The sequence below is a fragment of the Gracilinanus agilis genome, chromosome 2 (assembly GCF_016433145.1).
Source record: "Gracilinanus agilis isolate LMUSP501 chromosome 2, AgileGrace, whole genome shotgun sequence".
In the NCBI taxonomy this organism is placed as follows: domain Eukaryota; kingdom Metazoa; phylum Chordata; class Mammalia; order Didelphimorphia; family Didelphidae; genus Gracilinanus; species Gracilinanus agilis.
Window position 1 is genome coordinate 30,267,391 of NC_058131.1, and position 23,726 is coordinate 30,291,116.

The following is a 23,726-nucleotide window of genomic DNA, read 5'->3' on the forward strand; positions in this document are numbered from 1 at the left end:
TCTCAACTCCTTTATTTCGCTGAAGAGAAAATAGAAGTCCGGAGAGAGGAATGGGTACAGCTGGCAGGAAGTACTTGGGTGGATATTTGAACCTTCAAGAAGCCCCTGGTCTGATGGGTGAGAAATAGCCCTTTGCTCTCACTCATGCTCTATAACAGTGACTCCCACAGTGGGTTCCACCGCCCCCTGGTGGGTGCTGCAGTGATCCAGGGGAGCAATGATGGCCACACGTGCATTTATCTTTCCTATTAATTGCTATTAAAATTTTTAAAAAAATAATTTCCAGGGGGCTAAGGAATATTTTTTTCTGGAAAGGGGGTGGGAGGCCAAAAAAGTTTGGAAACCACTGATCTAGAAGAACGGGTTAGTGGTGAGGACTTTCTATAGGAGACTCAGTTTCCCCCATCCATAGGGAAAGGGAGACAGTCAAGGAGATTTCCCAAGAAAATAAAGGATAATTGTGAGAAGGGAGGAAGGGGAGGATGGGTACAGATTTGAGAAGCTCCCACTACCCTAACTACTGCTCTGCAGAAATTTTCCATGGCTGGAGACTCTGCCCCAACTGCCTCCCCAGGGGAGTCCCAGGAACCTCAGTCTTCTATATTATTTTCTCAGACAAAGGCTTCCCTGAGGCTGGGAAACCTATTCCACGGAGTCAAGGCCAGGGGCTAAGGTGCTGGCTATATAGTCTTCCCACAGGCAGGGATCCTTCCATTTTAGGTCCTATGGGGGCCCCTTGGGGGAGCCCCTCAATCGAATTTCTCTTTTCCCCTATTTGATTTGTTTCTCTCAGTGCTGTGGCCAGACCCTGGGGAGCCCACTGAATTGGGGCTGGCTGATCATCTCCCAGAGAGCACAGGATGAGGCTATTAACTCTCACTTTCCTCTTCCATCCTCACTTCCTAGCCTATGCCCATATCTATTCCTTCAGGCCCAGAGCACTGCCTGGTGGTCCTGAAGCCTCAGCTTCCATTTCTGACGCCTGCCAGATACAGGCTAAACTCCAAGGAGGATTTCTTTCTTTGTTGGGGTGTTGTCACCCTGAAAGGGTGACTACTGAAGAAGGGAGTGATCTGCAGATGGATGGATGGCGTTCAGGCAGAGGGATGGAAGGGATGAAGACAGAGGGATGGATGGGATACTGGCAGAGGGAAGGATGATGAAGGCAGAGTGGTGGATGAGATGAGGCTCTCCCATTCCATTGAACCTTTTGGGGGAAAGACAAAAAAATAGCATCAGAGACACTGACATCTCCCCAGTCAAAGAAAACAACGAGCCCCCCCCCACCAATACCAGGCAGGAGCAGGGTCCCTCCAGCTAGCCCTGATTGCCTGAAGGGTGGGGAAATGGGACTAGGGCCTCTGCTGGGTTCCCCTTCATTGTGTTGTGCCTCTCCCCACAGACTGTAAATATTGGTGTTGTGACTTAATTAATAAAGACTTCTGTGAGCTTGAAAAATATGTAATTAGGATGAACTATTTTCTGAGCTGCTTGCTTGCCAGGTTTTCTAATTTGGGAGTTTCTGGGTCCCATCCAGGGAACAAGCTGAAGTCTCTCTCTAGGAGGCTGAGCTGATTTAGAGAAGGGGAGAAGGAGAAAGGGATGAATGTTCCCCTTTCCCAGCCCGTTCCTAGCGCCCCATGGCTTGGAGACCCTGCTCAGCTTCAGGATGTAAGGGAGAATGGCTGAATCAGGGTACCTGCCCTGCTGCTGTGTGACCACCTCTCTGGGTTTTATCTTCCTTAAGGTGGGGCTAGTAAGGGGGCAGTTAAGCGCCTCAGTGCATAGAAAGCAAAGCTTGGAGATAAGAGATCCTGGGTTCAAATTTGACCTCAGACATTTCCTAGTTGGGTGATCCTGGACAAGTCATGTAACCTTTATTGCCATTGCATTACCACTCTTCTGTCTTAGAACCAATACATTGTATTGATTCTAAGATGGAAGGTAAGGGGTTAAAAAAAAGACCAAATCAAAACCAAAAAAGCCATCGAGCTAGTGATGCCTGCCCAGCTTAATGCATAGAATGTAGTGCCACAAGGGATTTAGAAGTCAAGTACAACCCTTTCATCTTACAGAGGAGTAAAGTTCAACCCAGGGGGTTAAGTGACTTGTCCAAGGTACCAGAGGCCATCTGTAGAAAAGCCTGAGGCTGTGGTCAGGATACAGTGGGTCGGTGTGTTAGTGCTTTGGGATCTCTAACAAGGGCTGGCATTTGGATGGTGCTATAAGGTTTATGAAACCACTTTATATACATTATCTCCTTTGATATGTTAACCTTAGGAGATGGGTGTTATTATTCCCATTTTGCAGATGGCAAACTGAGGCACAAGTCAGGCCAATGACTTGCCCAGGATACACACCCAGCAGCTGAGGCAGGATTCCAACCTTGGTCTACTCTCTGGGTGCTCGACTCTATTCTTTCTTGCCATGCTTGCTCATCTCATCTAAGGGATGATTTTCCTTAAGAAGTCAGCTTTGGGCTGAAACAGAGTTGGGGATCATCAAGGAGAGGATCTCAAGGCTGGGCCCTCTTGAGTGCTCAGACCACACTTTCTCCACCTCCAGAATTGCCCTTTGACTCCCCGAACTCTCTCTTTACAGGGAGCCTTCAGGAGTTCATCTGGTTGGGTTCTGCCAGTTTTGACTCTCCACTCTCTTGGGTTCTGGTTGGCTGAACTCTGAGCTTATGTTGGCTTATGTTGAATCCAGAACAAAAATGTTCCTGAGTCATAGAGACTGAGTGACCCAGGCCCAAGCCCAGGCTGAGACCTACGTTTGCATCTACACTCATGCAGACATGCACCATCACACATGAATAGAGAGGGGTCTCAACACAGAATGTGGGTTCCATAGGCTCCCCCCTTCTCTCTCGCTCTCTCTGTCTTTCTCTCTTCTCTCATTCTCTGTCTCTCTCAGTCTCTTTCTCAGCCTCTCTCTCTCTCTCTCTCTCTCTCACACACACACACACACGCACACACGCACACATGCACACATGCGTGCTCCTACTCCAGCAGCAGGACGGATCTTTAACCCAAATCTCTGCTCAGGGGCTCCTGCCACACTCGACCCCCTGGGTGGCTCTGTGTGATGGGGCAGCCTAGTTTGCAGTGCCAGCAGCTTTCCTGTCAGATGTGTCCTTGCCAATTGGTGCCCAGACTTGGGGAACAGGTTTAACCAATTAGCTGAGTCCCCCATCTGTTGTCTAGGGTGGCCGTGTGTGTCTGTGTGTGAGTGGGATTGGGGCTGTGTGTGTGTTTGCATGCACATGAGTGTAATGGGTAAAGTTGGGCCTGTGTGACATGTATGTCTGTTCCAGTGGGACAGGGAGTGGGGGGAGGTCATGTCTGAGGGTGCCTGGGGCCTACTATGCGCCAGAACACACGTGTAAGGTAGGCTAGTGGCTGCTCTGATCTTTTCCAATTTGGACGTCCTGTGATTTGGTGGGTAGGTTGTATGTGAGAGTGATCTTACACAATTGTGTGTGTCTACTCCAGGGTCCTCGAGAGCGTGGTAAAGGCTGGGCATCATTTGGGGCAAGTGCTGCTCTCACCTGCCCAGGCGAGGGCTAGGTGGGTTGGGGGCTCAGAGTTCAGCCTTTGCTGCCTCTGCCAATAGGACCCCAATTTCCCTGAAGCTCCACAGCTCCCACCTTGGGCATCTCTGGCTCTTTCCTTCATGCCTTCTTTCTTTCCTTGTTTACCTCCTCTTCATTCCCATTCCCACTGGAATTGGGGGTGTCTTGATTGGCAATCCCTCCCGCTGGTCACTCCTAGTCAGTTCATCCTGCACACTGACATCCAAGGGTCCCTCCCAAGGTTCCCTTTCGTCATGAGCTCCCATTCCATAACGGAAGAGGCTGCTTTTAAATGAAGAGTGCCCATCCTTGGGGGCTTTTCAGCAGAAGCTAAAGACCTGTTGTCAGGGGTCCTGGCACAGGGGCCTCCTGCATGGGGTAGGAAGTCACAGATTTAGATCTGCAAAAGACTTTGAAAACTTTAAAGTGTTCTATAAATGTGAACTCTGACTGTTCATTCAACAAACATTTCTTAAACACCTCTTATGTGCCAGGGAGGGTGCCAAGCACTGGGGATACGGTTCTTGCCCTCAAAGAGCTGGCATTCTTTTAAGGGAAAACAATATGAACATAAAGCTTAAATAGGAAATTGTTAAAAAATCGCACTAGATGATGACAGAGAGGAGGACGCCAGCAGCTGGAGCAGTGGGAGAATCAGGTCAGGCTGTGGGTCTGGAAAATCTGTTTTTTTATTTCAACAAGGTTGGCTGCCTTTGTAATCCTCCGTGTTTGATTTTTGCATTTAAAAACATGATTCCAAGAAGGCTCCACCAGTCCACTCCAGGGGCCCATAACATGCCAAAAGTCCCAAATGATAGAGGAAATGATCATTGAGCTGGACTTCAAAACAAAGCTAGGGATTCTCTGAAGTGGAAGCAAAGAGGGAGGAAATTCTGGAGAGAGGGAACAGCTTGGGCAAGCGCCTGAAGGTGGGAGATGGAATGTTGCATATGGGGCAACAGCCATTTGGAAGACAGAGAGAGGAGCAGATAGAAATGTGTCTAAAGCCTGGAACCATATATATTGTGAAGGCTTTAAAAGTGGAGCAGGGAGATCTGTCCTTGGTCTCAGAGTAACAGGCAGCTGTCACTGTAGCTTCTTGATCAGGGGAAGGCCATGCTCAGACCTGTAATTTAGGAATAGTCCAAGGTAGCGAAGTGGATAGTGCTGCTGGAAGACTCCTCATCCTGAGTTCAAATTCAGCCTCAGATACTTCCTAGTTGTGTTACCCTGAGCAAGTCACTTCCCCTATTTGCCTCAGTTTCCTCACCTGTAACATAAGCTGGAGAAGGAAATAGCAAACCACTGTAGGATCTTTGCCAAGAAACCTTAACTGGAGTTGTGAAGAGTCAGACATGACTGAACAATTCTCCTCCCTGCTTCACATACACTTTATTATTATACATGTGTAGCGTAGTGCAAATAGGGTGCATAACAGCCCTGAAGAGCCTTGCTGCAGAGTTTTTCTGTCAGTGGAGAAAGGTTTAGGATCTTGAGAAAGTTGAGTTGACCTTGGTGACTCATGGAGAGGAGCAGGGTCAATCTGAGCTCGTTCTTTGGATTGAAACCTGACCTATATTCTGCAGCTTTTCTCTTAAAATTGTTAGCTTAGCTAATTCCTTTGAATCTCCCTAAACTCTCTTATTCCCTATCTTCATTTCCCTGCCTGATTTCTGTGAGGTGTTCAAAGGAGGGTAGATCGGAGTGTTAGTTTTAAACTTGCTAGTTCAGATAGTCAAATAGGGCTTACCTTTGTTACAAATTATCTATTGAATCATTGTATCCAACTTCCTAACCCTATTGATTATAAAACCACTTGAGAGCTGAGTAAAGGCAGGTCCTTTCTCAGTTTCACGTTCCTGTCTCCTTCCCCCACCTGAAGCTTTCTCTAGGTGGCTGTTAGGTGTTAGTTACCTAGTATCCTCTATCCCTTCCAATCAACCCTAGAAAACAATAAACGCTGTTTGTCTTTAATCAAAACCTTTGGCTACTTCATTACTTGATTGATAAGAGAGGGAGGAGGAGAGAGGAGAGGGGTTGAAGGTGTCCATTTTGAAGGAAGTGAAATCTTAATACTTCCTTTGAACAGTTCCTTTAAAACCTGAGAAAATGACTAGCAGCCCTCTAGTCAGTTTCAAGCCATTCTTGGCTGGTTCTAACCTTTGTCTGTGGAAGTGCCCTTCCTGCTTAAAGGGCTCAGTCTGTTTCCCTGTAGTGTCTCTGTCTCAAACCTGAGTACCCAGTCGGTGTTTCCCTGCTGCTGTTGCCTGCCTTAGATTAACTCATCCTCTCCCTTGCAAACCTTTATACCTCTGTGTTTATATTTCCTAAACTCAGTCAATCCCTTACTACTCCTACCACCTCAATTTATCACTTTTACCATTATATCTTCCTTATTCACTTTACTGCCTTAGGGATTCACAAACCCCTATCCACAGTGCCTTCTCCTCTATTCCAACCATACCTCTGCCTTAATTTCCCTACTACCTCTAGCCTATTCCCTTGATTATCTCCAGCCTTTGGTCCCTTGCCTTGCCTTATTCCCTATTACAACCAGCTACTACCCCTAGCTTCAGTCCCATATTACATTGCCTCAAATCAGAAGTTAGTTACAGTAGTCAGACAGTTCTCTTCATTGCCATTGCCCATGTTGTTCCCCATGCCTAGAATGCCATACCCTCCTCTTGATGGCTCTCCAAATCCTACACATTCATCAAGGCTCCTTCCTCCAGGAAGTCTCCCCTGACTACTTTAAGGAAATAGTCTTTGATTTTGTGTGTGGGGTGGGGTGGGGTTCTCCTGTATTACTCTCAACCTTTCATGTTTTTCTATGTTTGCGAGTCCCTTGTTCTCTGTGAGGACAAGGACCACATCTCCTCCATCTTTGGCTCTCTCAGTGCCTAGCACAGACCTAGGCACAATGAGGGGCTCCATAAAGCTTGGGCATTGAGCTTTTTAATGGAAGAGGAGGGATGGATGGAGGCTCTCCATCCTGAAAGGTCACACACGTGTCCCCCTGACACTGTGGGCAGGAAAGGAGCTATGTAAAGGAAGCAGCCTAAATCTGAAGGGAGTTAATGAAATCTGATCTCTCATCCACTGGCAGACCCTTCCCACATCTCCCAAGAATCAAATGAATGATGCATTGCTGGTGGAGTTGTGAACTGATACAACCATTCTGGCTGGCAATTTGGAGCTATGCTCAAAGGGCTATAAAAGAATGCCTGCCCTTCGATCCAGCCATACCATTGTTGGGTTTGTACCCAAAAGAGATCATAAATAAACAGACTTGTACGAAAATATTTATAGCTGCACTTTTTGTGGTGACAAAGAACTGGAAAAGGAGGGTATGTCCTTCAACTGGGGAATGGCTGAACAAACTGTGGTATATGCGGGTGATGGAATACTATTGTGCTCAAAGGAATAATAAACTGGAGGAATTCCATGTGAACTGGAAAGACCTCCAGGAACTGATGCAGAGTGAAAGGAGCAGAGCCAGAAGAACACAGTACACAGAGACTGATACACTGTGGTAAAATCGAATGTAATGGACTTCTGTACCAGCAGAAAGCAATGACACAGGACAGTTCTGAGGTATTTATGGTAAAGAACACTACCCACATTCAGAGGAAGGACTGCAGGAGAGGAAACATATAAGAAAAACAACTGCTTGAACGCATGGGTTGAGGTGGACATGATTTGGGATGTAGACTCAAAACTACCACACCAATGCAACGATCAACAATTTGGAAATAGGTCTTGATCAATGACACATGTTAAAACCAGTGGAAATGTGCATCAGCCATGGGTGGGAGGAGAGCGGGAGGTGAAGGGGAAAGTAGGAGCATGAATCATGCAACCATGTTAAAAATGAATATTAATAAATGTTTAAAAAAAAGAATCAAATGAAAAATAATTGTAATTGTTTAGCACTGTGCTAACATGCACAGGGTAGGCCCCGTGGAAATGTTTATTATTATTACTATTATAAACCCTGAACCCTACCAACACTTTTTAGCTGGGCGTCCCCAGGCAAGTTTGATCATTTCTCCAAACCTCAGTGTCCTCATCCGTAAGATGGAGATCCCCTTGCCACCTGCTTTGGAGATTGTAGATCGCTGTAGAGAAGTGAGTTTTTATTGTCATAGCCTGAAGAGTGGGCAGGGAGAGAGGCCAGGGGGGAAGGGTGGGCTAGGGCTACAGCCCAGCTGGGGCACAAGGGGCACTGCATTCCTAGAGGGTTAATGATCTCTGGGGTGATGCTTCTCCCAACCTTCCCCCTTCCCCCAGGGGATTTGTGCTGATCATCAGGACAGTGAAGGGCATAGGGACTGGGAGAGGCATGTCTGGTTGGGTGGATATACCAGTGGATACCTTCACCAGGGTTAGAAACAGGAGTCAGAATGGAAAGGGGACTTAAAGGTCATTTAAGTGAACACTCTTGTGTCCATTTTATAAGTGGGATTTTTAGTAGGATTTTTGTAGGATACCCCTAATGGGGGAAAGAACTTGCCCAAGGTCATACACACCAGGAGCCAATGGTATTGCTAGGGATAAACCCAGCCAGTTGTCCAGTCTCTCCGGCCAGTGTCCCTTCTCTTCTGCAGAAGATCAAAGGATATAAATAGAACATTAGGTCCCTGAGGGCAGGAGCTAACCTTTTTATCTCTGTATTCCCAGTGTCTGATGCGTAATAGGTTTGTGATAAATGCATGTTGATTGACTGATAGTCTAGCCCAGTAAGGTACCTTCCAGATCATCTCTTTCAACTGCTTTAATTTCCCATAGAACATGGAGGTCAAGAAGCCCCACAGTGGCTTTGTCAAGGACAAAGTTAGCAAATGGCCTTTTTTTGTATTACCCAACCGAGGATCACTTCTACAGTCAATAATAACAACAGCTCTTCTGATTTTAGTATTGCTTTGAAGTCTACAAAGCATTTTCAAGCATTTAGTCCTAATCAACAAGCATTTATTGAAAACCTATAGCACCTCGGGTAGGGAAATGGTGCAATTATCATACCCATTTTATAAATGAGTAAACTGAGAGTCAAATGATTTGCCTTCATGTGGTCAACAAAAGGCAGAATTTGGATTTTTAGGTTCTTAAAAGGTCTCACTTATGATTCTAAAAGAAACCAGGGAAGAGGGCTCGAGGACACAGGCACTTGGGCCTCCATGTACCCCTGTGCCCTACTTTCTTACCTCCAAATCTCTCTTGTTGTCTCATAACTTTAAGGCACCGTTTGGGGGTATCAGAGAGAGGGGGGGTTTTGCTTGCCTCATCTGGGAAATGCCAAAAGGACTTTAGAGAGGGGTAGAGAGACCCTCCTTCTCTTACCACCCAGGAGCTCCAGGAGAGATGGTAGTAGCTCCTAGGCTGGGACTAAATCTTTAGTTACAAATCTGGTATGTGTGTGGGATAGAGATGAGGTGGGGAATGGGTATTATGTGGGAGATGAGGGCAGGATGAAACCCCCCATCCTAGACTAGACCCCAGGCTATGGAGCTGGAGGGAAGATAGTCAAGGAATCACAGATTCAGAGCTAGAGAGAGTTGTCTGCTCCATCTTCTTTTTCTACAGGGAACTAAAGCCCAGAGAAGGTCAGTGACTTATCCACAGTCATACAGATGGCAAGTTAAGATTCAAACTCAGGCTCTAGAGAAAACCATGTTCTTTCCCTTGCCCCAGGTTGCCTCTTGAGGCTAAAGGGAGAAAGGACTTCACTCTCGGCCACAAGGGACTGCAAGACCAAAATGCTGACTGTTCCAGAATGAAGAGACACATTCTGGAACAGCTGGGGACACTCTGCTGGTGTCAATGGAGCCCTCTTGTGCACGAGGGAAGCTCCCCATTGAGGAGAATATGGGTCAAAGGGGGCTTCATCATGCAGAGAGGAGGGGCTGAATTTAGTCCCACCATTTATTTAGTTGTGTCCTTGGCCGTGTTCTTTAGACTCTTGGCGTCTCAATCTTCTCATGGGTAAAATAAGGGAGGTGAAGCAGATGACTTCCAGGCAACACTGGCATGGAGTCAGAGGATCTGGGTTTAAATGATGCCTCTGGTGCTGACTGTGACCTGGATCCTAAGACTCAGTTCCCTCCTACACAATAGGGGGGACAGAATAACATTAGCTCGATGGCCCTCTAAATGCCAAATCCTTTGGTATAACAAATACTCTTTGCCCTTTGATAAAATCCCAAAGGGGGGGCAGCTGGGTAGCTCAGTGGATTGAGAGTCAGGCCTAGAGATGGGAGGTCCTGGGTTCAAATCTGGCCTCAGACACCTCCCAGCTGTGTGACCCTGGGCAAGTCACTTGACCCCCATTGCCTACCCTTACCACTCTTCCACCTAGGAGCCAATACACAGAAAGTTAAGGGTTTAAAAAAACAAACAAACAAACAAAAATCCCAAAGAGGGAACCATTCTGGCCATCTTGGCTCCCTCCTCTGCCCTTGGCTGCTCCCCTTCTCTCCTCTTTTTGGTCATCCCAGACATCCACAGGAAGTCAGGCCGCAGGGCTGTATGGCTGGGGTTCAGACCCCCTAGTGCTCCTGCCCCTTCCCCAGCCTGCTCAGTCAGCTCCCTCCCTCCATCCCTCCCCATCCAAGAAGTCAAGTGCTGGGCTTTACGTCCACTTTGTATTCCATGATGTTTATTGGTGTTACGTAAATCACAGAGAATGAGAAATTGATTCAGAAGGTTAAAAAGACTCTATGCCCACCGTTGGCAAATCCCCTGGTCTGGCCGAGGTATGTTTGGCAGTACAATTAATTGTGTTGAGCCTGGGCTGGGCTGGAAGACAATTGGCAATCTGGAACAGGACCCCTTCCCTCCCTCCCNAAATAAACAGACTTGTACGAAAATATTTATAGCTGCACTTTTTGTGGTGACAAAGAACTGGAAAAGGAGGGTATGTCCTTCAACTGGGGAATGGCTGAACAAACTGTGGTATATGCGGGTGATGGAATACTATTGTGCTCAAAGGAATAATAAACTGGAGGAATTCCATGTGAACTGGAAAGACCTCCAGGAACTGATGCAGAGTGAAAGGAGCAGAGCCAGAAGAACACAGTACACAGAGACTGATACACTGTGGTAAAATCGAATGTAATGGACTTCTGTACCAGCAGAAAGCAATGACACAGGACAGTTCTGAGGTATTTATGGTAAAGAACACTACCCACATTCAGAGGAAGGACTGCAGGAGAGGAAACATATAAGAAAAACAACTGCTTGAACGCATGGGTTGAGGTGGACATGATTTGGGATGTAGACTCAAAACTACCACACCAATGCAACGATCAACAATTTGGAAATAGGTCTTGATCAATGACACATGTTAAAACCAGTGGAAATGTGCATCAGCCATGGGTGGGAGGAGAGCGGGAGGTGAAGGGGAAAGTAGGAGCATGAATCATGCAACCATGTTAAAAATGAATATTAATAAATGTTTAAAAAAAAGAATCAAATGAAAAATAATTGTAATTGTTTAGCACTGTGCTAACATGCACAGGGTAGGCCCCGTGGAAATGTTTATTATTATTACTATTATAAACCCTGAACCCTACCAACACTTTTTAGCTGGGCGTCCCCAGGCAAGTTTGATCATTTCTCCAAACCTCAGTGTCCTCATCTGTAAGATGGAGATCCCCTTGCCACCTGCTTTGGAGATTGTAGATCGCTGTAGAGAAGTGAGTTTTTATTGTCATAGCCTGAAGAGTGGGCAGGGAGAGAGGCCAGGGGGGAAGGGTGGGCTAGGGCTACAGCCCAGCTGGGGCACAAGGGGCACTGCATTCCTAGAGGGTTAATGATCTCTGGGGTGATGCTTCTCCCAACCTTCCCCCTTCCCCCAGGGGATTTGTGCTGATCATCAGGACAGTGAAGGGCATAGGGACTGGGAGAGGCATGTCTGGTTGGGTGGATATACCAGTGGATACCTTCACCAGGGTTAGAAACAGGAGTCAGAATGGAAAGGGGACTTAAAGGTCATTTAAGTGAACACTCTTGTGTCCATTTTATAAGTGGGATTTTTAGTAGGATTTTTGTAGGATACCCCTAATGGGGGAAAGAACTTGCCCAAGGTCATACACACCAGGAGCCAATGGTATTGCTAGGGATAAACCCAGCCAGTTGTCCAGTCTCTCCGGCCAGTGTCCCTTCTCTTCTGCAGAAGATCAAAGGATATAAATAGAACATTAGGTCCCTGAGGGCAGGAGCTAACCTTTTTATCTCTGTATTCCCAGTGTCTGATGCGTAATAGGTTTGTGATAAATGCATGTTGATTGACTGATAGTCTAGCCCAGTAAGGTACCTTCCAGATCATCTCTTTCAACTGCTTTAATTTCCCATAGAACATGGAGGTCAAGAAGCCCCACAGTGGCTTTGTCAAGGACAAAGTTAGCAAATGGCCTTTTTTTGTATTACCCAACCGAGGATCACTTCTACAGTCAATAATAACAACAGCTCTTCTGATTTTAGTATTGCTTTGAAGTCTACAAAGCATTTTCAAGCATTTAGTCCTAATCAACAAGCATTTATTGAAAACCTATAGCACCTCGGGTAGGGAAATGGTGCAATTATCATACCCATTTTATAAATGAGTAAACTGAGAGTCAAATGATTTGCCTTCATGTGGTCAACAAAAGGCAGAATTTGGATTTTTAGGTTCTTAAAAGGTCTCACTTATGATTCTAAAAGAAACCAGGGAAGAGGGCTCGAGGACACAGGCACTTGGGCCTCCATGTACCCCTGTGCCCTACTTTCTTACCTCCAAATCTCTCTTGTTGTCTCATAACTTTAAGGCACCGTTTGGGGGTATCAGAGAGAGGGGGGGTTTTGCTTGCCTCATCTGGGAAATGCCAAAAGGACTTTAGAGAGGGGTAGAGAGACCCTCCTTCTCTTACCACCCAGGAGCTCCAGGAGAGATGGTAGTAGCTCCTAGGCTGGGACTAAATCTTTAGTTACAAATCTGGTATGTGTGTGGGATAGAGATGAGGTGGGGAATGGGTATTATGTGGGAGATGAGGGCAGGATGAAACCCCCCATCCTAGACTAGACCCCAGGCTATGGAGCTGGAGGGAAGATAGTCAAGGAATCACAGATTCAGAGCTAGAGAGAGTTGTCTGCTCCATCTTCTTTTTCTACAGGGAACTAAAGCCCAGAGAAGGCCAGTGACTTATCCACATACAGATGGCAAGTTAAGATTCAAACTCAGGCTCTAGAGAAAACCATGTTCTTTCCCTTGCCCCAGGTTGCCTCTTGAGGCTAAAGGGAGAAAGGACTTCACTCTCGGCCACAAGGGACTGCAAGACCAAAATGCTGACTGTTCCAGAATGAAGAGACACATTCTGGAACAGCTGGGGACACTCTGCTGGTGTCAATGGAGCCCTCTTGTGCACGAGGGAAGCTCCCCATTGAGGAGAATATGGGTCAAAGGGGGCTTCATCATGCAGAGAGGAGGGGCTGAATTTAGTCCCACCATTTATTTAGTTGTGTCCTTGGCCGTGTTCTTTAGACTCTTGGCGTCTCAATCTTCTCATGGGTAAAATAAGGGAGGTGAAGCAGATGACTTCCAGGCAACACTGGCATGGAGTCAGAGGATCTGGGTTTAAATGATGCCTCTGGTGCTGACTGTGACCTGGATCCTAAGACTCAGTTCCCTCCTACACAATAGGGGGGACAGAATAACATTAGCTCGATGGCCCTCTAAATGCCAAATCCTTTGGTATAACAAATACTCTTTGCCCTTTGATAAAATCCCAAAGGGGGGGCAGCTGGGTAGCTCAGTGGATTGAGAGTCAGGCCTAGAGATGGGAGGTCCTGGGTTCAAATCTGGCCTCAGACACCTCCCAGCTGTGTGACCCTGGGCAAGTCACTTGACCCCCATTGCCTACCCTTACCACTCTTCCACCTAGGAGCCAATACACAGAAAGTTAAGGGTTTAAAAAAACAAACAAACAAACAAAAATCCCAAAGAGGGAACCATTCTGGCCATCTTGGCTCCCTCCTCTGCCCTTGGCTGCTCCCCTTCTCTCCTCTTTTTGGTCATCCCAGACATCCACAGGAAGTCAGGCCGCAGGGCTGTATGGCTGGGGTTCAGACCCCCTAGTGCTCCTGCCCCTTCCCCAGCCTGCTCAGTCAGCTCCCTCCCTCCATCCCTCCCCATCCAAGAAGTCAAGTGCTGGGCTTTACGTCCACTTTGTATTCCATGATGTTTATTGGTGTTACATAAATCACAGAGAATGAGAAATTGATTCAGAAGGTTAAAAAGACTCTATGCCCACCGTTGGCAAATCCCCTGGTCTGGCCGAGGTATGTTTGGCAGTACAATTAATTGTGTTGAGCCTGGGCTGGGCTGGAAGACAATTGGCAATCTGGAACAGGACCCCTTCCCTCCCTCCCTCCCTCCCTCCCTCCCTCCCTGCGTCCCACCCAAAGGATCATTAAGGTGCCTTGTTGACGTGTTCACCCATGGTGGCCGAGGCGGTCCAGATCAAGTACCCCAGCTGCGTCCTGGAGTTTGCCGGAGCAGGGAAGTGAGGTGAGGATATGCTGGGTGGACACGCTGGCCCAGACCTTGGATCTCTTGACATCTGATCTTGGGTTCTGGTCCCTTTGAGCAACACAAAGAGGCCGTCCTTCCGGCCTGGGGAGAGGAGCCGCCCTATGCTTGTGGGGGAGATCTGGAAGCAGCGGGGTGAAGAATGAGGAACCTCTACAGATGGGCTGTTGCACGGGGTGGGCAAAACCCTCGTTCAGTACTAGCTGAGACCGCCTCTGCCCGCCTGACCCCCAGGCTTGGCATCCTCCATCAGCCTGGCAGGGGACCAGGGAGCACTCGGATCTTTCCTCTGGCCTCTCCTTCTTGCCTGGGTGGAAGCAGGGAAGTTCCGGACCGGCGGGGATCTGCAAGGCTGCTTCCCCAGCCAGGCTCAAGGGGCGAGATGGGTCAGAGCGGTTGGAAGAAAGGCAGATCCTGTTCTGCCCATCTTCCTCCCCTTCCCTCAACCCTCACATCTTCTAGGAAGGATGTCTGACTTAGTTAAGATCGCTAGAAGTCAGCTGGAAGACAAAGAAACAAGATGGCCAGATTCCCAGGACACGGGCATCCCTTGGGGGACGTCGCTAGCAGCTGCGTCCCAAGATAAAGTGCTCAGTTCCAGTTTGAGGGGGGGCCGGATGGGGCTGCAGGCTTTGAGTTCAGTCTCCCAGGCGGGCCTCCATGCATGGGCCCATGCGTGGTCCTTCAGAACCCTGGGATGACAGGGAGTTCACATTATAGTGGGATTGGCTCTTCTTAGCCAGGGAGAGGCAGGGAAGGGAGAACTCGAGCCCTAGGTCAGACAAGAATAAACGCCCGCCCTCATGCCCCTCTTCAAACTCCTCAATACCCAGCACCCCAGGGAAGGGGCGATCGTAGTGAGGGTGCCAGGTCCGGCCTAGCTGCGGCCCAGCAGGCCACGTCTCCTCCTCCTGTCCAGTACACTGACACCGCTTTCTGTAGGGTTCTCTTAGAGCCTCTCTGCCCCTTGATCCTCTACTCCAAAGGGCTCACACCTGGCTCAGGGAGACTGAGGATGGGGACTAGGTTGCCCCTCTTGAGTCTTGTCCACCATCTTGGTTCCCCATGTTCTCCCTGTGTGACTTCCAGCAAGTTGTTACCCTTCTCTGGGCCCTCTTCCTCAGCTCAGTGTGGCAGAAGTGATCTGACGGTCACTCCACTGCTTCCCTGGGCTGCCGGAGCTGCTGCTGCCCATCTCAGGGCCAAGGGGACCAGCCTAGCCTTTCCTCTCCATCTCTACAGAGCAAAGTCTGGCTCCCCTTCTCTCACCTGGATGGAATTTGTTTTAGTTCCGTCACTCTTTAGAGCGGAGCTGGGCGTCTCGCAGGAGGTGCAGCCATAGGCTAAGGGAACATGGTGGCAGGTGGCCACTCCATGCCACAGTGATCTCTCTCTTTCTGAGCTCTGCCTGCACTCGGGGCAAAGAGAAAGGGCTCTGGGGAGCTTACTAAGGGCTGGCCTGCCCAGGGATTCCTTCCAAAAGGCCAGCCTGGTTTTAGACAGCTGAGGCATCACTGTTACCTGAAACAGGGTTTGTTTGTTTTTTCTTTTCAACATAATCATTAATAATAATATTTGGTCCTTCTCAAAACAAATCCTCCAGGGATCTGTCCAGGGTGATGCCAGTCTATATCTTGGTGTTCAGTTTTTAACAGGAGCTGAAGCATCACAGACTCAGAGAGCTGGAAAAGACTTCTAAGATCCCGTTAAGTGCCTATCCTATCTTATTGATGAGGAATCTGAGGCCCAGAGAGGGACAGCCACTTTGCTAAAGTCACACAGCAAGTTAGCATAAAAGCTAGGCCTGTGGCCCAGGGGTTTTGACTTTCTGCCAAAGCGTCTGGCCTGAGGCAGGAGGAACAGCTCTCTGCATCCTTGGGGAAGAGAGTAAGGAACAGGGGAAGAGAAGCAGGGGAAGGGGGAGGGAAGAAGCTTCATTTGTTTTCTAAAATCCAAGGGAGGTCCAGGTCTAAGAGGCCTGGCTGCAGTTTGAGCAGAGTAGTCCAGAGGGAAATAAACACAAGTTGGCCCAAACATTCAGGTCAGTGGCGCATCCATCCTGAAGTTGAACCTTATTGCTGATAGAGGGTCCTCAGCTCCGCTGGTCCTCCAGTTCCATTTTTCCCAGGCAGATGTGCTCCAGAGGACTTTCCCTAGATGACCCCCATCCCAAAAGGGGTGGCACGTCCATGATTTTTAGGTCTCGCTTCCTTGGGAAGTGGGGAAAGGGGGATTCTCTCCACCTCTGGAATCGTAATGGCTTTCAGGGCTGGAAGGAATCAATGTCTGGGTCGTTTTCAAGGAATTAGATGACTTTGCTTCCATTGGGTCTTGGCTTATTCCTTGAGGGGTAGAGTAGGGAGGAGCAGAGGACAGGGGACTTCGGGATGAACTGGTAGAGCCTGGGCTGTTGGACAGGCAAGAGGGTACCATCTGAGATTTAGTTAGTGATGGTCTTCCATGGGGGGATGGTGCCACCGAGTCCTGAAGGGAGCTACATCGCCCAAACCAGTGAAGGAGTCTAATAATCTTCTTGGCTACAGTTTTGGACTAGAGGCCAGGTCTAGTCTGCCCCAAAGGACTCAGGGAAGCACTCCAGAACCTCAGTCTCCAGCTCCGACCGGCCCCTTGGAAGGATTGCTGCCATTTTCTTCCTCCACTCTTCAGTTCCCTCCAATGTGGGCCACTTCAAGTCCTTGCCCCTCTCCTGCTACGGCACCTAGAGCGCCTCTGGCATCTTATTCCAAGGCTGGTTCAGGCCTTAGCCTTGGGAGCTCTCATCATTGTAAGGAATCCCAATATCGTCCTGCCCTCAGGAGCATCTCTTCCCTCCTCCCTTTCCCAAATCACACCAAAGTACGCGGTTTCCTACAAGTTCAGGATTTAGACTTGCGTTGGCACCCCTATTTACTGGTCTATGGCTTCCCCACCTGGGGGGGCTCCAGAGGGCAGAAAACTGCTATTGAGGATAAGGACATCCTTTCTTGGTCCCATTAATGGGAAGCCTCTAGGACCTCAGGTTCTAGTCCAGCTAGGTTCTAGGTCTTCAAGGAAGGGGGAGAAGGGTTGGGGAAGGGACGCATGTATCACCTCCTGTTTCCTGGGAACACCACATCAGGCAGGGGACAAATGGGCTACAAATTTTCCCCAAAGGACATGTGATACATCATCCCCCCCAATCCACTCATCTATAAAAATGGTTTCTTTGCAGCATCAACCACTGTTAAGACTCAGTTCTGATTTAAATCAAATAAAAAGAAACAAACAAAAAAAATAAAAATCCCAACACCCTGTTTCTATTTCTTTCCTTAGGGCATTCCATATATTTCCTTCCAAGCTTCACATGATTGTGCTGGGATGGGCTCTCTAAGCTCCCCACCAGGGCCCAGAAATGCACTTAATCACAGTATTTCCTTTCTATAATTTCTGATTCATCCCTGCACTGGGCTTCCCTCCCCCCTTCTTCTCTATGTTAAAATTTGACTGCCTTAACATCCTGACCTCCTATAAAGTGGTGGTTCTCTGAAAATGTTACTTCTCTTCCAATATTAGTGATGTGGTATTAGCTTAGAACTCCTCACTCAGCTACTTGGAGACAGGAGGGCAGGCTGACAGTTCCTCTCCCCAGCCCTCACCCTACCAGGTCCTCTGGCCCAGCTGCCTCTCTGGCCAGAGGACCTGCTTCCACTCACAGGCCTTTGTTGTACACCACCGTCCGACTGGCTGTGGCCAGTGCAATCTCTGGCTCCAATTGGGATGTCTCAATCTGGAAAAAAAAAAAGAGCAGGTAGGAGGCCAGTTGAGAAATGGATACTATAGACAGGGAGGGATTAACTAGGGATATCTTGCACAAAGATAAAAGAACTTCAATATTTATATCAATTATCCACTTAGATTGTGTTGCGGAGTATGGTGTAAGGTATTGGTCTAAACCTATTTTCTGCCAGAATGATTTCCAGTTTCCCCTGGAGTTGGTTTGTTTTAAATCAAATAGAGAGTTCTTTCCTTAGCGATTTAAGTTTTTTGCTTCATCCAACAATGGATTATGGAGTTCCATTGTAGCTGATTCTCCCTTGTCTAGTCTGTTCTATTGATCTGTCATTGTTCAGTTGTTTCAGTTGCACCTTGTCTCTTAGTAACTCCATTTGGGGTTTTCTTGGCAAAGACACTGGAGTGATTTGTCATTTCCTTCTCCAGCTCATTTGACAGATGAGGAAACTGAGGCCAGGGTTACACAACTAATAAGTGTATGAGGCCATATTTGAACTCAGGTCTTCCTGACTCCAGGCCCAAGTATTCTATACACTGCACCCCCTTACTGCCCTTCCATTTATCTACTTCTCTACTTTTGAACCAACAATAGAGGATTTTGATGATTGTGGCTTTACAATATAGTCTGAGGTCTGGAAATGCTCTTCCCCTTCATCTGTATCTCTTCTCATCATTTCCCCTGATATTCTAATCTAGATCTTTTGTTTTTTTTCTGATGAATTTTGCTCTTATTTTCCTAAGTTCTGTAAAGTATCCTTTTTGATAATATGATTGGCATAACACCAAAGGGTAAATTAACTTGGTAGTATTGCCATTTCTGCTATATTGGCAGAAACATGTTAGAACAAAAGGGGAACGCTTCTGTGTTCCTAACCCTGTGTCACCCAGAATCAGAACATATCTACAGATAGGCATAGTGACCTCCTGCACACATTGGCAGAATCAGCAGAAACGGCAATGGAGGCTGGAGAACAAAAGGAACTGGCTCACTCTTAGGGGTCTATTGCTGAACTTCCTGTATCCTAGACCCTTGCCTTCCTTGATACTTAAAAATGGGATATTTTTATTTTGTTGACTTCTTGGATCCCAAATCTTGGGACTGTTTTTTCTTTCAAAATGAATTTTAATTGGTATTTTGTTTTCACTATTGTTTAGTTTCATTATTGTTCACTTGTGTCTAACTCTTCATGACCCCATTTGGTGTTTTCTTGGCAGATACTGCAGTGCATTGCCTTTTCCAGCTCATTTTATAGATGAGAAAAATAGAAGCAAGTAAGGTGAATAGATTTATCCAGGGTCACCTAGCAAATATCTGAGGCTAGATTTGAACTCAGGAGATTGAGACTTCCTGCCTCCAGGACCAGTGCTCTATCGCCTATGATTTGGTTTCCTTAATTTCCCCCTATATCTCTTCCCCGTACTCTCTAGATCCATCTCCTATAACAAAAAAATTTAGAGGAAACACAAAAATCAATCAATGCGTTGAAAAAAACTGACAGCATATGTAATATTTCACATCTGTGCATCTCCATTTAATGCAAAAGCATTGGAGAAGATGTCTTCTATCGCTTCTTTGAGGCCAAGTTTATTCTTTGTGATTTTGCAGCATTCATTTCCAATTGTCCTAAGACATTTCTTTCCATTTACATGGTGTAGTCATTGTATGAGAAGTATCACACTCAAACAGAAATGGGGGCCATTAATCCAAACCCAAGGGCCACCTATTAGTTTTAAAATGTTAAGTTATCTATGTTTAATTGAATTTTTAATTATTTGTTAAATGTTTCCCAGTTACGTTTTTACCTGGCTTGACATGTCTGCTGTATATTATTTTCTTTTTCCAGCTTCTTTACTATGCATCAGTTCAGATAAGTCTTTTCATGCTTTTCTGTACCCATTATGTTCATCATTTCTTTCAGCACAGTAATGTTCCACGATATATATATATACATATATATATATATATAGTTTAGTTCTCTACAAATTGATGGACACCTACTTAGTTTTCAATTCTTTGTTACCAAAAAAATACTGCTATAAGTATTTGGGGGGGGATATGGAGCCTTTCCTTTTGTCAGTGATCTCCTTGGGGTATATAACTAGTAATGGTATCTCTGGGTCAAAGGGTATGAACATTTTAGCCACTTTATTTGCATAAATTCCAAATTGCTTTCCAGAATGCTTTATACCAGTGATGGGCAAACTACAGCCTGTGGGCCAGATGCGGCCCCCTGAAATGTTCTATCCAGCTGCGCAGCATTATTCCAAATCTTATGAATACAATATGTAGGATACAATACAATGAAACTTCCAAAGAGTTGCCTTAGAAAGACTGACAGATGAGCATTTCCTTTCCTTTGGCCCCCTCTTTAAAAAGTTCACCCATCACTGCATATTAATATACAGCTCCACCAACAATGCATAAGTGTGCCTTTCTACCTACAACCTCTAACAAATACTATTCTCATCTTTTATCATCTCTGCCAATTTGCCAGGGGTGAAGTGAAACCTTTGAGATGTTTTGATCTGATTTTCTCTTATTTTCAATGATTTTTTCATGTGATCATGAATAGTTTATAAATCTTTTTTTTGAGAACTGTTTGTTCATATCTTTTAGCCACCTATCTATTAGGGAATGGCTTTTGATCTTCTGTATCTCTTTTGGTTGTTTAAATATCTTGGACACTACGCTTTTACCTAGGAATTCTGACATAAAGATCTTTTTTCTCAGTTGACCAATTCCCTTCTCACCCTAGATCCATTCATTCTGTTTGTGCAAAGGCTTTTCACTTTCATGTCATCAGAAATGATTTCTCTTTGGCAACGGCCATCATCCCTTGTTTGATTAAGAAGTCACCTACCCATAGCTAGATCTTTGGCTACTTCCTTTTCTCCAGCCCCGTAAAGGCTTTCGCTTCCCAGTCAGCAGGCACGAGGCCCTGACACCTGCTCATCTCTCTCTCTCAGTCCCAGCCCTTGCCTACTCAGTCCTAGCCTACTCCTGACTCAACCCACTGCATGAAAATCTGGATTTTCATACCAGATAAACCACAAAGAATATTCACTTCACAGAAGGATTCCCTGCTGGGCTCCCATGTAGGACCATCCCTCCTCTTCCCTTGGTGAAAATGATGTCTGCTATTTTTACTTTATGTGTAAAATATTTTTGATTTTATAAATCTGTAGCGATAGATTTCTGGAGAATCATCCCTTGGCAAGGGGATGGGATACCTGGGAGATGCCATCAAAATGATGAGTGGGGTGGGAGCCTGCTTACCCTTGCAGGACTTATCAGTCACTTCTGAGCTCTATAGGATGCTTTCCTCAATAAAGTATAAATTTCTTGAAGACTAAGACTTGAGCAAGCTAAGCAGTTAGGTGATGCACTGAGCTTGGAATCAGGAAGACTCTTCTTCATGAGTTCAAATCTGGTCTCAGACATTTCCTAGCTATATGACCTTGGGCAAGTCTCTTAACCCTGTTTGTCTCAGTTTCCTCATCTGTAAAATGGGCTGGAGAAGGAAAGGTAGACCACTTCAGTATCTCCATCAAGAAAACTCCAAATGGGATCAATGGAGAGTTGTATATGAAACAACAATAAGATTTTGTTTTGTTTTGTTTTGTTTTTCTTATACTCCCTAAACGTAGAGGTGTCTGGAGCATAGTACATACTTGATAAGTACCCAAAGAGGTAGGGATTTACCCAAAGTCACACAAGTAGTTAGTAAGTAAAAGAGTCAGGATTTGAACCCAGGTCCTTTAATGTCAAATCCAGCCTCATGGTGTGGAATCTCCTTCTGCAGGCTGACTTGGGAGGGAGGAAGCTGATTTGATAAAGGTGGACCCAGCATGAATGAGACTGGACCCACCAGCAGGTTAGGACAAGTAGCAAAAGAGCTGAACCTTATGGTGGGTAGAACTACATTTGGTTCTTGGCTAGAGAACTGGTTTAAGGACAGAGAGGAATAAGCAAATCCAAAGAGAGAGCAAAATTGTAGATATTTGCAGATGATTTGATGAGTTACTCAGCGCTAGGGATTCTTCTAAAAATGAATTGAAAAAATGAGTAACTTCGGTAAAGTAGCAGCATATAAAATTAGCTCAAAAAATCATCAACCTTTCTCTATATTACTAACAAAACCTAATTAAGAGGAAAGAGAGAAAAAGTTTATTCAAAATAACTACCAAAATGTATATAGTATATAGGAATCCATCTACCGAGGCATACTTATAAAGTATTCCTTACAGAAATAAAGGAAGAAAAAATAAAATTGACTAAAAAACAACAACAGCAAAGAAATAAAGGATGACACATCATTGGAGAGATATTAATTGTCCATGGTTGGACAGTGCCAAGAAAAAAAAAAGTGAGGTTACTGCCTAAAATTCAGATTTAGCAACAACATGCCAGCTGAATCATTAAGATATTACTTTTTAGAACTACAAAGAATGGTATATTGGTTTTAGGTAAACTGAACAGGGCAGAAAGGTCAAGGAAGAGGGTAAGATTTGTGGAAATGGCACCACAGATACCTCTGGGAACCGGGACTGTTTTTTATTTTATTTTATTTTTCTTTCTCTCTCTGGCATTTAGCCTGACACATAGTAAACCTTTAATAAATACTTGAGGCCTTTCCTGGGTCTTTATTTTCTCTTCTGTGAAATGGAGTTGATTTCTTCCCTACCCATTGGGTTTCTGTGAAGACTGCACCCAACATATTAAGACAGAAAAATATGAATTGTTATGCCATTTTCAATTTGAAACCTGGATCTGTCTTGGAGAGATAGATGGGCTCTATATGACATTCTAAACTCCTTAAAAGAAGCAGCTGGGTTCTCAGTGGCTTTTTTGAAGCCTCTGAGCACATTATCTTACATATAATGGAATTAGCTGTTTAGGGGAGAACTGCTGTGGGAGCAGTGGTGACAGGGTACCTGCAGGGTCCTGGGGAGGAGAGATCATTAGGGCGACTTCTTCCTCACTGGACATTGTGGCGCAGTGGGAAGAGCACTAGTTTAGGAGTCAAAAGGCCTGATCCAGCCTCAGTTTTCTCATCTGTAAATAAAGGGGATGGGTGATCCCTGAGGTCCTTTCTGGATTTAGAGCTGTGATCCTAGTTCCTAAATAGCTTGTTGAATGTTTCTAAGGCCCCTTCCAGGTCTGGCATGGCTTCCTAGGAGACCCCTTTCCTCAGTACCACCTTTAGTTCCTTCTAGTCTGGCTCTGCTGTTAGGGAGGGAAAAAGGAGAGCTAAGCTAACCGTTCCCCAGTTCCTTTCCCATGGGATGCTCTTAACTATCCTCCTAGGTGACACCATGGGTGGAACACTCAGCCTTTGGGCAGGAAGTCCTGAGTTCAGACCAGACCTCAGACACTTAGTGGCTGTGTGACCTGCACAAATAATTTATCTTCTGTTTGTCTCAGTTTTCTCGATTGTAAAATGGGGATAATAATAGCATCTCCCTCCCCAAGTTGTTGTGAGGATCAAATGAGGCAATATTTATGGGGCATATTCCTGGCATGTAGTAGGTGCCTAATAAATGCTCGTTAAATCTAAGATCTTCCTTCTGGCCTGAATACTCTCCAGCTTCATCACTTGCCCTTCCTAAAACATGGTGCCCAGGCCTGAGCACACCCCTCCAGAGGTAGGCTCAACAAGGGAGAGGACGGGGGGGAGAGAGTGAGCTCCATCCCCCTTCTCAGGGCTCTGAAAGAAGAGTTCTCAGGGCGATGGAGAGGGGTGCTTGTTCAGTGCTAAAGGCAAATCTTCCAGCTGGGACACTGTGTCATCCTTCCCCCAAGAAGAGCGGAGCCCA

At 46.2% G+C, this 23,726-nt stretch overlaps 1 protein-coding gene across 2 annotated transcripts in view; it reads right to left on the bottom strand.

The window, feature by feature from the left end:
* Positions 1 to 14,023: 14,023 nt before the first annotated feature.
* Positions 14,024 to 23,726, bottom strand: part of SFXN5 (sideroflexin 5) — a 226,338-nt gene continuing 216,635 nt past the window's right edge. For both annotated transcript variants that reach the window (XM_044663039.1, XM_044663037.1), the window contains one exon: positions 14,024 to 17,904. In XM_044663039.1, the coding sequence (XP_044518974.1) occupies positions 17,827 to 17,904 (78 nt within the window). In that variant the 3' untranslated portion in view covers positions 14,024 to 17,826. The remainder of the gene's footprint in view (positions 17,905 to 23,726) is intronic.